This window comes from Lepisma saccharinum, chromosome 23, assembly GCF_977018435.1.
Source record: "Lepisma saccharinum chromosome 23, izLepSacc3.1, whole genome shotgun sequence".
Taxonomy (NCBI): domain Eukaryota; kingdom Metazoa; phylum Arthropoda; class Insecta; order Zygentoma; family Lepismatidae; genus Lepisma; species Lepisma saccharinum.
In genome coordinates, this window is record NC_139251.1 from 60,223,917 (window position 1) to 60,237,386 (window position 13,470).

Below are 13,470 nucleotides of genomic sequence, written 5' to 3' on the forward strand. Positions count from 1 at the left end.
CTTAAAAAATGCATTTAAAGGTTGTAGGTAATGAAGTAGTAAAAATTTAAATTTCTTTAATTTGTTCTGCAACGAAACTTCGAATTTTTCTGATTTCACTACAATTTGCAATGAAAACTGTTGAACTATCGATATTCAATTTCGCGAAGTGGTCTCTACAGCACGAGCAATACGTAAGCTGTCTTCCGGAAATCACGTTTCAAAGTGATTGGTAGGGTTTCCCCGTTTGGCGCAGTGGTAACGTACTCGCCTTGTAATTAAGGGGCCCCGGACTCGATGCCCGATGGAGGCACCAGTGGTTCGGATCCAACTTTAAACTGTAGGTCCAGTTCCGATTAACCTTTCTGTGCAAAAAGTGGACTTAAAACAAAACGCCAACTCACTCAAAGTGATTGGTGAAGACATCTGGAAGTCTGTAGTACGCAGTCGCTCTACTCTAAAGAAAACATTTCTTCCTTGTTGTTTTCTTTTCGGTAAAACTATCAAAGCCGGGAATGCTCTGTAACTCGTTTATTCTGTAATTATTTACATTCGTACTTACTTATTCTGCATTGGGAAAGATTGTTTAACAAGAGATTTCTCTTTTTTTTAACGAAATTAGTATCTATTGTCGACATATCGAGTAATTATTGCTCGTTCCTTCCTCGCTTCCTGAACACGCAAAATGGCGGGCACATCTTGACTAGCGTTGTGTTTCAAACGGCAAAGCAGTGTTTCAACCTTCTTAACAGAAAAATTCCCGCATAGCCCCGAAAACCATTCCCGTATAGCCCCAAAATCCATTCACGCATAGCCCCAAAAATCATTAACGATAGCCCCACGCACCATCACGGTAAGGTTAGGTTAGGTTGGGCAATATAGTGAAAAACTGTGTGTTTGGAAACTCTTACCGGGGATTACGTCATCAGATGCTCGTCCGGTTCAAGCACATGGATGGAAATGCAAGCAATAGCTTTCGTGCATCGGACGGATATTATTATAGAAAAAATACATGAATTAGCGGTCAAATACATTGAAAAATGCGAGAAAACACTTGTACGAACTCCCGAAATTACACACAAACTCAATTCCGTAAGTACTTTCTCCTGTAAATTTGAAGATATCGGATTCCGGGCTTTGATAGTTTTGCCTTCTTTTCCTCTCGACAATCTGTTGCTCCGGTTAACCCATAAACTGCGGCGGAGCTATATATAGACTATCTAAAATTGGGCCTTTTTTGCGGAACGTCTATATATATATATATATAAATTCTGAAGAAAATTGGTGTAGATTGGAAAGAGAGAAGACTTCTAAGCAACTTATACATGAATCAACGAGTTAAAGTGAGAACAGGAGACGAAATGACAGAAGGCTGTGAAATTGGAAGAGGAGTACGACAAGGATGCTGCCTATCGCCTACTTTGTTTAATATCTATTTAGAAGATATAGTGAAAACTTGTTTCCAGGGTACAGGAGGTGTCAAATTGGGAGGAAGAAGAATAAACTGCATAAGATTTGCTGATGACATGGCATTATTCGCTGAGGATGAAATAACCATAAATAGTATGTTAGAAGAGTTAAACAGCAGCTGTGAGCAGTATGGAATGAAGATTAATGTAAAGAAGACAAAGGCAATGGTTATAGGACGGAAACCAAGGAATATTAATGTGAGAGCAAACAGTGTAAGAATCCAGCAAGTGGATAGCTTCAAGTACCTCGGATGCACTATAAGCAGTGACATGAGCTGCAACCAAGAAGTGAAAATGAGAATCGCAATAGCAAAAGAAGCTTTAAATAGAAGAAAAAATGTTTTTTGTGGACCCATGGACATAGTTCTAAGGAAGAGATTAGTGAAATGTTTTGTGTGGAGTGTAGCACTATATGGTGCAGAAACCTGGACGTTGAGAAGAAATGAAGAGAAACGACTCGAAGCTTTTGAAATGTGGACATGGCGAAAAATGGAGCGTGTAAAATGGACAGACAAGGTAAGAAACGAAGCCGTACTGAAAAGAGTTGGTGAAAAAAGATCTATACTGGAGACCATCAAGAAGAGGAAAAGAAACTGGTTAGGACACTGTCTAAGAAGAAACTGCCTGCTAAGAGATGCCTTGGAGGGAATGGTTGAAGGAGGAAAAGTCCGTGGAAGAAAGAGATATCAGCTTATGGATGATATTAAATTAACTGGGTCGTATGCTATTACGAAGCGTAAGGCAGAGAACAGGGAAAGCTGGAGATTGCAGTGAAAAACCTGCCAATTAGGCAGAAAACAATGAATGAATGAATATATATATATATATATATATATATATATATATATATATATATATATATAACAGTATTTCAATATTAACGGTTCTTGTATTGTTGCAAGTCATTTTCATAGACCAATTTTTCGTGCTATTATTAGTCTATGTAGGCTACTGGCTATCTGAGCTCGAAATTTTACCGGCCTAGTCCCTAAATAAAGCGGATCTGGGACTCACCCAGCCTCAAATAAATGTGTATCTGGTGGAAACCCTGGAGGGTAAAGGAGGAGCGTGATGCTGATCACCTCACCTCCAATATGGCCGAGATCGAGAATATGTAGTGGGGGTGTGGGACCCTATCGCCACATACACTAAATATGCCTACAAGTCACGGTGTTGTACGCAGGAGGAAACTTGCCTTTGACCTTACCTAATATGGAATGTTTATTTGCGGCAGAGTCTATATATAGATTGTTTTCCTGAGCTTCATTTTGCGGCAAGACCTTTTATAATTATTTTTTGCATTATTTACGATAACACGAATTTTCAGTTGCATCTATATATATAGATTTTTTGTTGCACTTCTCTTCAACGTCGCCGCAGGGAAGGGTTTATAATAACACAGGGAACTCTTGAAATCTGGATGGGTCTTCCATTTCCGTTTTGATGAGTTCAAAAAGGTAAAAAAGGTAAAAAGGTAAAGTGTTCCCCTGTGCATAGCACCACGCCATGAAGGCGTATAGGGGGTGTGGGGGTAACGCCCCACACTTTCTTGATCCGGTCGTGATTGGGGTGATGTGATCAGCATCACGCCCCTGACCGCCTTTGATGAGTTCAAGGCCATATCAAATTCAATTTCGAATTTGTGGCACAGCTTCTGAATGTTGCCCCACAAAGTGAAAAAAGAAGCGATTTCACTAATGAACTGTATCGATCATTTAATACAGCGATTACGCGACTAACTTAAATTGCTTCTTCACGATCGCTACACATTCATGTGACATTCGTGCGTACATTTTCCCCACCAAAACTGCTATTCTATTCAACTCTTCAATGACAGCTAATCCCTCTTAAGACTGTAGGTCCAGTACCGATTAGCATTTCTGTGTATAAATTGGACAGATTCTCTTTTAAATGCTCAGAAAAACGCACTGGTAGGAACTCATTGTTGAAAAGCTCCATTTATGTTAATACTGGACGCCGCTATTGTTTGAATGTGACTTTGTTGTATCCATCCACTTCAATGTGAATGGAATATGAAGAGAAATAACATTGATATATTTTATTTGAAACCTTGTAAATAATTCAACAAGATATGGGTTAAACAAAAATTTACATATATGGATCATTCATACAAGAATATACTAAATTTTAACAACAATACTCATGGTTTTATACATTTAAATACCCAGAAAGTTTTTAATTTTAATACTAAGATTGAGATCAGGTCGCATACGTTTATATCACCATTTATATAAAATTAATTTAGTTAATTCACCTATGTGCAAGTGCAATCTAGACCAGGAAGATGCTAATCATGTTATATTTCAATGTCCACTTTATACCAATCAAAGGGAGATCTTATACAAGAATCTAATAAAAAGCAATACCTCTCCCGACTTTTTTTTATCCTCTTTAATATCGTCACCAGATGTAACAATTGTACTTACCATTTTTAGATTTTCCCATGATATTAATATAGACAAATGAAATTTGTACATATTCAAAATTTTAATTGGATATAGTCACCAGATATAGCAATATTGTATTTATTATCAATTTTACATTTTGCATGATATTGATGAAGACAAGAAAACTGTATTTATTCAAAATTTGTAATTTCACTTAACAGTATCATGTTATATGCAAGACTTATTTTTAGAACATTTGGTGTAGAGCTGGTATAACAGCTAAAACAAATAAAGTATGAATGAATGAAACCTTGTCCGGGTCATATGGTTACCATAAAAATGCACATTCACTTTAACTTTTACAGAGAACAAAATAAAAATACATAAAACAAAGTTCTATCGATAGTCTGTAAAATAATGCTGTTAAATAATCATAAAACATATCTCCTTAATTCAATGTAGGTGCTAGTGTGATATGTTAATTACACAATACAGTCCTCATACCCAATGGGTGGGAAAATTAGCCCTGATTGGGATGTGTCATTCATGATCACATTACCAGAGAGTGGAATGGCTCAAAACAGAGGGGTGCGGAAATCCGCCTTCTCCCTGTAAAACGCACCTAGACCTACATTCCGTTGTATTCTGTATCAAACCTAATTTGCACTTCTTTCCTTAAGTGTGACTGACACGTCACAAGAGTAACATATTAAAGTTTCATGACGAATTTTCTAATTTTTTTGTGCACATGTCGCATGCGTCGTTTGGAGGGGGCTAATGTTCGGTTCTAGGGGAGCTTAGCACACCCGAGCCCCTACCTAACTACGCCTATGTGCTAAGCAATCCGCCACGGGGACTGGCATTACGTGCGATGAGGCCGGGGGAGCACGGAATCAGAACATTTTTCCTTAGTAATTCATTTACTTTAGCTGATTTAAAGTCACATGTGCTGCTAGGTGCACCATAGTTAATCCGTTATATGAAGAAAGAGGAAAACATTAATGGTGGTGGGTGGCGGACATCAAGTAAACTATTCAGTAAGGCTCAAAAAAATACTTTCAGTAATTGGATTATAGTAGTCACGCTGTCCTAGGGATTAATTATGACATGATCTGGGTGACGCTCCATTGGCCTTGGAGATGGGCTCACCATTGTACTTGTTGGACTGTTTTTTTTTTTTTGTTACAGATTGTGCTCCTGTGCTAAACGATAATTATATTTTAGTGTTATGGATGTTTCAACAGTTTTTCGCATTCAAATTACTTCATTGTTGATGCTTTTTCGAAGTTTCACATCAAAGTTCAATATTGATCATTGCTCATTATTTTCCATAGCTATATTTAAAACTCTGTCCAGAACAGAACGATTAAAGCCTAACGCCAACTGAGACGCGTGGATACGCGGCATTATAACTTCTGCTGTCTGCTGCTATTGAAAACAAATAGTATAACGCCCACTACAGGGAAACGCGCGCAACCGAAGAGCGGAATTTCCATGCCAGAAGTCTGCAGGTTTCTGGGACCGAAAATTTCCTTTGGCCGCGTCTCCAAATGCCCTCTCGTGTAATTCCGTGTCTCTTCGTTTAGCTCCGGCAAGCGTCATGCTCGGCCCGACTGTAGCCGAGGATGGAAAACGTTCCGCGTGGCGGCGTGGTTCGGCACGGTACATGGGCGGACTGCCCTCGATAAGGCACATGGAAGTGTCCACGCGAAGGTTCGGGGTGCCGCGTTTCTAGCGTCTCAGTGGACGATATACTTAACTTGCGGTTCAGAATATCCACACGGGAAATCAAATTTTTGTGGATATCAGAAGTTTGAGTCATTTAGAAAATGGTCACACGATGGCAGCACAGTGTAAAAAGTTCACTTTGCTCCATTACAGTAGACTCCGCTCTGACTCACCTCTGAAGAAAACACAACTTTGCAAGATATTTAATATTTGCAAACTTGGTGAGAAATATTTCCAGTTATTTGCTCTGTTTAAGAAATATGCACTATGAACTTTGTGTACTCTTAACACTAGTGATGTCTTGACGTTATATAACTTCTCTCAGAATGACAAAAGTCGAAGACTGAAGTTCGTATGAACTTTCCAACCTGATCATTGCCAGTGCGTAGTTGGAGATCGGTTAGTTCATTTGAACTCTCCAACCTAACTATTGCCAATTTTTGTGAGAGTAGGAAAAGGTTTATTATCCATTTGCCTTGACTCATCTCACCCAATAGGTCGCTACGTGCCGGGGCTTGCCCCGAGTTGATACTTTCCTGGAGATGAGGCCTGCTCGAAAAAGTTTATTATCCGAAAGTCGAAGACCACTCCTCTGTGGTAGAAATCATAACAGACTACAAAACCAGATCCATTGGACTTTCAACAGTCCATAATTATCAAGGCTGCCAAGATAAAACATCGGGACGAAACCACAAGTTGAAACTAAGGGACAAAATTGCAAGAACACAATAGTCTCGATAAATGTCAACGCGCCTTTTGATCTTCAAAATACTTCGTTCACACCGAAGCGACACTACCCCAAGCCTCGTTCACTGAGCATGCGCGACCCAGACCGAGGCGACACGATGCACGTTATTGAGCAAATAACCCAGTCCGAGCAAGACGTGCAGCTTGTTATGTTACTTAGATATGAAAGGTTGTACTTATTTCTGAAGGTTCTGTTTCCAGTGAAACGTGCCGCTTCGGTCTGAAAACTCGCGTTAAACACTGTGTCGTGTGTCGCTTTACTCTCCGGTCTGAAAGCTGGCTTACACTCGGGGCTATTTAGCCTGACAACGAAGAAGCAGTTCATGAGATTGCTTCCTCTTTTAACCAGACAATGTGAAACATTGCTCACATATAGGTGCACACAAGTTGCTGCTATTCTTGTAACACTAGCTTGTTAAAGATGGCGGTCAAAATACACAATGGTCGCCGCCAGTGACTGATTAAGGCTTGGCTGGAACTTTGATGGACGCCAGGGCAGCTCTTATAGAATTTTCCTTTCGAAAAACCGCTATGATATTTCAAAATATGAAAAATTGTATGCCCTATGCCCAGAATTCCTTGTATTCCTGTGAATCTTCGCGTGTGGTTCGCTTTCGCTGTTGCCTAGATATTCGAAATTGTTTCGTGACTACGTAAGCGTATTGTTTACACTGACGTTGCTTAGCAGCGGACGGAGATTAAGTATCACAAAACTGATGCAGAACATTTGCTATTCTAGGATTTCCAGGTGCAGCATTTGATCGAGATCTTCCGATTGATAAATGGCAGCCATCTTGGAAAATGGCCGTTGCAAGGAAAGTAGTTCTGCTTTAAAATTCTTTGAACTGTATCTGAAAGATGTGGGAGTGAAAATTGTCAGCGATTGGAACTGATACCACAGTGACACGTGTATTTTTACTCTTCAGAGGCACAAAATCCTTTTCCAGTATACACTTGGCCGACATAGTTGTTTGGATGTGATACAAAGAAGAATGTGGAGGCAGCGTTCAGTGAATATCTGCAGAAAAATTCATATTTCATGCAGGTAATTTCATGTCATCAGCACTTGGTGTTAATTATGATAATTGAGTATTAATTATACAGGGTCTATGAGGAGTGATAGCGCAAACGGAAACCGTGAAATGTACACGATAGTAGAAGCAAAAAGGTCTCAGTAAACGTGGTGTTGCAAACGAACTGTTTGCGAGATAATTGCGAATGTATGGTTACGGCCCGCCACTGACTTGGTTGTTTTTACACATCGTACGGTTGTCTCCTTCCGCACTCCGAGGATTCTCTGTTTAAAACTGAACGCTTCCGAAAGGGGGATTTGTAAACAAACCATACGTCCTGTACAGGACGGAAGGCGCAACAGGCACGTCACTTGTAAAGTGTATCTCCTCCAAAAGGGAGTAAGAAACATATCGAAAAGGGGAACAATTTACTACAAATCCGTCCAGATTATATAAACTTGGTAAAACCTTGACAAATCGAAGGAGACCTTTGATACCTGTGTTTGAGAAAGAGAAAAAATATGTGAATCTGGTGATAAATAAGAAGAAGAAACTTTCCATTTTTTAGATAAGCAACCAGGGCTCCGCGGAAGAATTTTCCTTTACAATTTGATGTCCTGGACTCTCATTGCTAATAAAGATACTAACAGGACTCTTGAATTAGGTACCCGTTAAATTGGTCTATAAGTTTTACTATGAAATTATAAAACGCATGATATAAACACGTCTTCGTTAGACTCTGATGGAGATGCGAAGTGAATACAAGGAGCAACTCGCTGCACCAAGCAAGCAAGAATCGGCGACACTTCATGTTGCCAACCGACTGTAAGTGTTCGTCTCTCACTCTGTTGAAAACGCTAGGGTTGCTCTTCTCGGCAGCAGAGACCGCCTGGCAACTTGTCTCAAGGGAACCCATGTTGTTCCTAGAACGTTTCTTCAAGAGAGCCGATGTTGCTCCTAGATGTTGTTTCTAGAGAAATGTCTCTATGAAGCTGGTGTTGTTCCTTGAATATTTTCTCGAGGGAGCCAATGGTGTTCCTAGAACAATGTCTCAAGGTATCCGATGCTGTTCCTAGAACATTTTCTCGACGGATCTCATGTTGTTCCTAGGACATTGTCTCTAGGGATCTTATGTGTTCCTAGAAAATGTTATCTAGGAATCTGATGTTGTTCCTAGAAAATTCTCTAAGGAGCCGATGTTGTTCCTAGAAAATTGTCTCAAAGGAGCCGATGTTCTTCCAAGAACATTGTCTTTATGGATCTGATGTTCTTCCTAGAACATACTCTCAATGGAGCTGGTGTTGTTCCTAGAACATGGTCTCTAGGAATCTGATGTTGTTCCTTGAACGTTTTCTCGATGGACCTGATGTTGTTTCTAGAACATTGACTCATGGCATCCGAAGTTGTTCCTAGAACGTTTTCTCGAGTATCTGATGTTGTTCCTAGAACATTGTCTCTAGGGATCTGATGTGTTGCTAGAAAATTGTATCTAGGTATCTGATTTTGTTCCTAGAAAATTGTCCCAAAAGAGCCGATGTTGTTCCAAGAACATTGTCTTTATGGATCTGATTTTGTTCCTAGAACATACTCTCAATGGAGCCGGTGTTGCTCCTAGAACATGGTCTCTAGGTATCTGATATTTTTCCTTGAACGTTTTATAGAGGGACCTGATGTTATTCCTAGGACATTGTCTCTAGGGATCTGATGTGCTCCTAGAAAATTGTATCTAGGAATCTGATGTTGTTCCTAGAAAATTCTCTAAGGAGCCGATGTTCTTCCTAGAAAATTGTCTCAAAGAAGCCGATGTTGTTTCAAGAACATTGTCTTTATGGATCTGATGTTATTCCTATAACATACTCTCAATGGAGCTGGTGTTGTTCCTAGAACATGGTCTCTAGGAATTTGATGTTATTCCTTGAACGTTTTCTCGACGGACCTGATGTTGTTCCTAGAACATACTCTCAAAGGTGCCGGTGTTCTTCCTAGAATATGGTCTCTAGGAATCTGATGTTGTTTCTAGAATATTGTCTCAAGGCATCCGAGGTTGTTCCCAGAACGTTTTCTCGAGGATCTGATGTTGTTCCTAGAACATTGTCTCTAGGGATCTGATGTGTTGCTAGAAAATTGTATCTAGGGATCTGATTTTATTCCTAGAAAATTGTCTCAAAGGAACCGATGTTGTTCCAAGAACATTGTCTTTATGGATCCGATGTTGTTCCTAGAACATACTCTCAAAGGAGCCGGTGTTGTTCTTAGAACATGGTCTCTAGGAATCTGATGTTGTTCCTTGAACGTTTTCTAGAGGGACCTGATGTTATTCTTAGAACATACTCTCAAAGGAGCCGGTGTTGTTCCTAGAACATGGTCTGCAGGAATCTGATGATGTTCCTTGAACATTGCCTCAAGGCATCTGATGTTGTTCCTAGAACGTATTCTCAAGGGAGCTGCTGATGTTGTTCATAGAAGTTATTTTCAAGGAAGCGGCTGCTGTTCCTAGAACGTATTCTCAAAAGAGCCGATGTTGTTCCTAGAACGTTTTTCTCAAGGGAGCCGATGTTGATCCTGGAACGTTTTCCTGAAGGGAGCCGCTGCTGTTGTCTCTTGGGAGTCGTTGTTGTTCCTAGAACGTTTTCTTAAGAGAGCCGATGTTGCTTGTAGAACCTTGTGTCTAGGGAGTTGATATTGTTCCCGGAACGTATTCGTAAAGAAGCCGATGTTTTTCCTAGAGCGTTCTCTCAAGTGAGCCGATGTTTCCAGAACATTCACGTCGTGATATTTCCACACATGCAGCAAACAGTCGTGAAAGACGATTGTCAATAGATCATCCGCTAGTAGATTTGGTATTTTGTATTACTGTGTGTAAGGTGGCAGTTTATCTGCTGAAAAGAAGACATAACCTCAAAAAGTCACCACTCAATTGCTGACCTAGTAGGAAATCTCGCTATCAGTACTACAAACGGAAACAACTCGTTGTATTCAAATTTGAAAATAATTTGAAAGTTTTCAATAAGGGAATGTATAATCTGTACTTACCGGGGACACGAGCTTTCTGCTGCATCTCAATGAACTCCTTCTGCCCGACACACTCCTCCGGGTTGGAGGACTCCGGGAGTTTGTCACAGTTCACATTTTCCAGAAGAGGGAGCCCAAATACTTCCAGGAAGAAACCACAACGACGCATTGTTTCTGCAATGGGGAAGAGAACAAATCATTGTCGACTTTCAAGCATTTCTAGCGAAGAAGGGTCCGGTATCCCATTCTACACCCTTGATTTCGGAGGATTTTTTTTCTTATGAAGATTATGTGAAACTAATTATGAAGAACAAAAATTTGGAGGGCGGAAACAAGTATTTACGAACGTACAGAGGTTTGAAGTTGAGATATTGTCGTTTGAAATTACTGAGTCCAAATTTCCCACCGATTCCGGGTTCCGCCCCTAGGGTAATTGACCTACCGCCCCCTACCGCTACCGCGGCCCCGCCTCCGCTCCTCTACGCTACGCCCCGGCTACCCGCCTTTATCTATAGAGTCTGTTTTAAAGACATGTTAGAAATTGGCCGGAGTCACCTGCCCACAACACTATTTCTCACTGTTTTCCGCATTGACACATGAAGATACCAAAAATGGAGGCTAAAATTAAACCTAAGAAGGTACCTTACCTCTTTTTTACCAAGGCCAGGCACTGAATTGCGGGTCGAAGTTAAATTTGTAAGTCCAAAAATGAAGTAACTCCTACGTTCAAAGTCCTTGTTGTCCTTTTCCACAGAATACCACCCTCCACTCCCTTCCCATCATAAAAATAAGAAGTCGAAAATTATCCCATCCTACAAGTCATTTAGAAAATACAATCCTCCCATTTACGGCCTGCAGTTGCCAAAAAGAAATAATTAATTCCAATTTCTGAAGTCGCATAAATGAAATCCAATGGCTGAAATGTCCAATTCGCCAATATATCACACAAATAACATATCGCAATCGCAAATGTTCCCATTGCACAGGTCAATCATAAGAAGAAAAAGAAAAAATTCAGACGTGCGCCTGTGACATGAATCCATGATCCGAAATCTTCAGACTTGTGCCTGTGACATGAATCCATCATCCGCCATCATAGATGCTCTGAAAAACCTTTTTCACGTTACGCAAGGAATTTTAATTTTAAAAAAAAAACTTAAGTTTCATAGCACGTAGATCTAAAAAATTAACTTCCGCGCTATTTGCAAACACTTTGTTATGAGGAACTAAATATTTTCACGAAAATATTTGAAATGTTCCTGAAATCGAGGGTGTAGAAAGGTGGAGTAGTGCAATGTGCTAACCACTTCGCCACATGGGCAGGCACAATTTATAAGAGTAAGCATAAAAAAATCAAAAGTTCGTCGATTATCACAAGATGAAACATTTGGTTTGCATGAGAAAACAAGTCTACACGCTAATATATGATATTCAACATATGTTATACACATGAAACAATATAATGATTGGTACTACTATAGTATGGGGGTGACACCTATAAATCATATATTTCGCACTTTTTTACATTGCTAACGTACTATTCTGGAATGCGGAACATTTCCTAAGGTGAAATAATGCATTTCTAACTATGATAATGCCTATTTTTTACATTTACGAGTACTTACTGTTACTTGTTATTTCGATTCTGTAACACACATTATGGCGACAGTGTACTGTTCATCGTACGTTGTGGAGCCTCCCCGATGGCACAGTGCAGTGCTAGCGTCGTCGCCTTGAAATCAAGGGGTCCCGGGTTCGATACCCGGTGGAGGCACAAGTGGTTCGGATCCCACTTTAAACTGTAAGTCCAGCCCCGATTAGCCTTACTGTGCATAAAGTGGACTTAAAACACCAAATCAATCAATCAATCAATCAATCATCGCGCGTTGTGCGAGTGTTTTGTCGATTTATGCAGTGTTGCAACCTGGTTCACCGGAAAATACCTACTTTCGTGCCCGGATTTCAAATTATGCTAATACCTCACAAACCATTGACGTTAGCCTCACAAACCATTGACGTTAGCCCCACAAACCATTGACGTTAGCACCAAAAACCACTCACGTTAGCCCCAAAAACCATTGACGTTAGCCCCAAAAACCATTTTCCGTAAGGTTAGGTTAGGTTAAGTTAGATTAGGCAAGCATAGTTAAAAATAATTAAAAAAATAAATACTCGACACGTCATGTTCTAGTGAAAACACGGCGAGTTTGAAACACTGACTACGGGGTTACGTCATCTAACACACGGAACATTGTGCTCTCGTGCAGAAAGCAAATTCCGGCAGCAGAAACAGCGTGTCGGACAGAGATTTTCGCAGAAAACATGTATTCGCATTAAAATGGTTCAAAACTACATTCACGAACTTCCACAACGCTACAGAAAATGATTTCCATAAGTACTTTCTCCTGTAAATTTGAAGAAATCCGTCACCCCTATACTATAGTATTACCTAATTATTTACAAAAAAACGTAAATAATAAAGGAAAGAGAAATAGTAAAAGTTCATATGCAATAGACACTTACCGTGACACAAAGTCCGGCACGGAGGCACAGACTCTCCCCCCGTTCCACATTTGGGTACAAAGATGGAGCACAGGAACAGTGGCGCCAGCTCGTAGCAACGGACATTAACCACTGCGTCGTACATTTCAAGTTCCTGGAAACAATTAGCAACAGTTACTACATTCTTATTAATTGTTAAGCAAGTTTTATTACAAGATATATTGCGAAAACACATAACGTGTTGAGGCAATTTAATGGAATTTTCATTTGCAATGTAGCATGGCACATGAACTGAAAATGAATCTACAATACATGGTTTAATACGTTTGACACAACTGGATGTGTCTACAAAGGGAAGAGCTATCTATGGACATCCAAGTGTGTGGAACGAAAGTGTTTGGCAAGAATTGAACTGGCGGCGCTTAGGGGGGGGGGCGAGGGGGGCAGTTGCCCCCAGTTTTCGCCACTATTGCCCCCGCACTATGCTAAATCTTATCTACGAAGGGAAATGTACTGTCTTTGACCCCCCCCCCTCAGTTTTGGCACCTTATTTACCCGGTGTTCGGACCCAATCGCCGCCACTGGGTGTGTGCCGTGTCACGAAAGGCGCTC

At 40.3% G+C, this 13,470-nt stretch overlaps 1 protein-coding gene across 1 annotated transcript in view; it reads right to left on the reverse strand.

Moving 5' to 3' along the window:
- Positions 1 to 13,470, reverse strand: part of LOC145977782 (atrial natriuretic peptide-converting enzyme-like) — a 202,600-nt gene that overhangs the window by 83,168 nt on the left and 105,962 nt on the right. Inside the window, exons 7-8 of the mRNA XM_083110058.1 lie at positions 12,880 to 13,012; positions 10,378 to 10,530 (exon numbers count right to left, since the gene is read on the reverse strand). Of these exons, the coding sequence (XP_082966184.1) occupies positions 10,378 to 10,530; positions 12,880 to 13,012 (286 nt within the window). The remainder of the gene's footprint in view (positions 1 to 10,377; positions 10,531 to 12,879; positions 13,013 to 13,470) is intronic.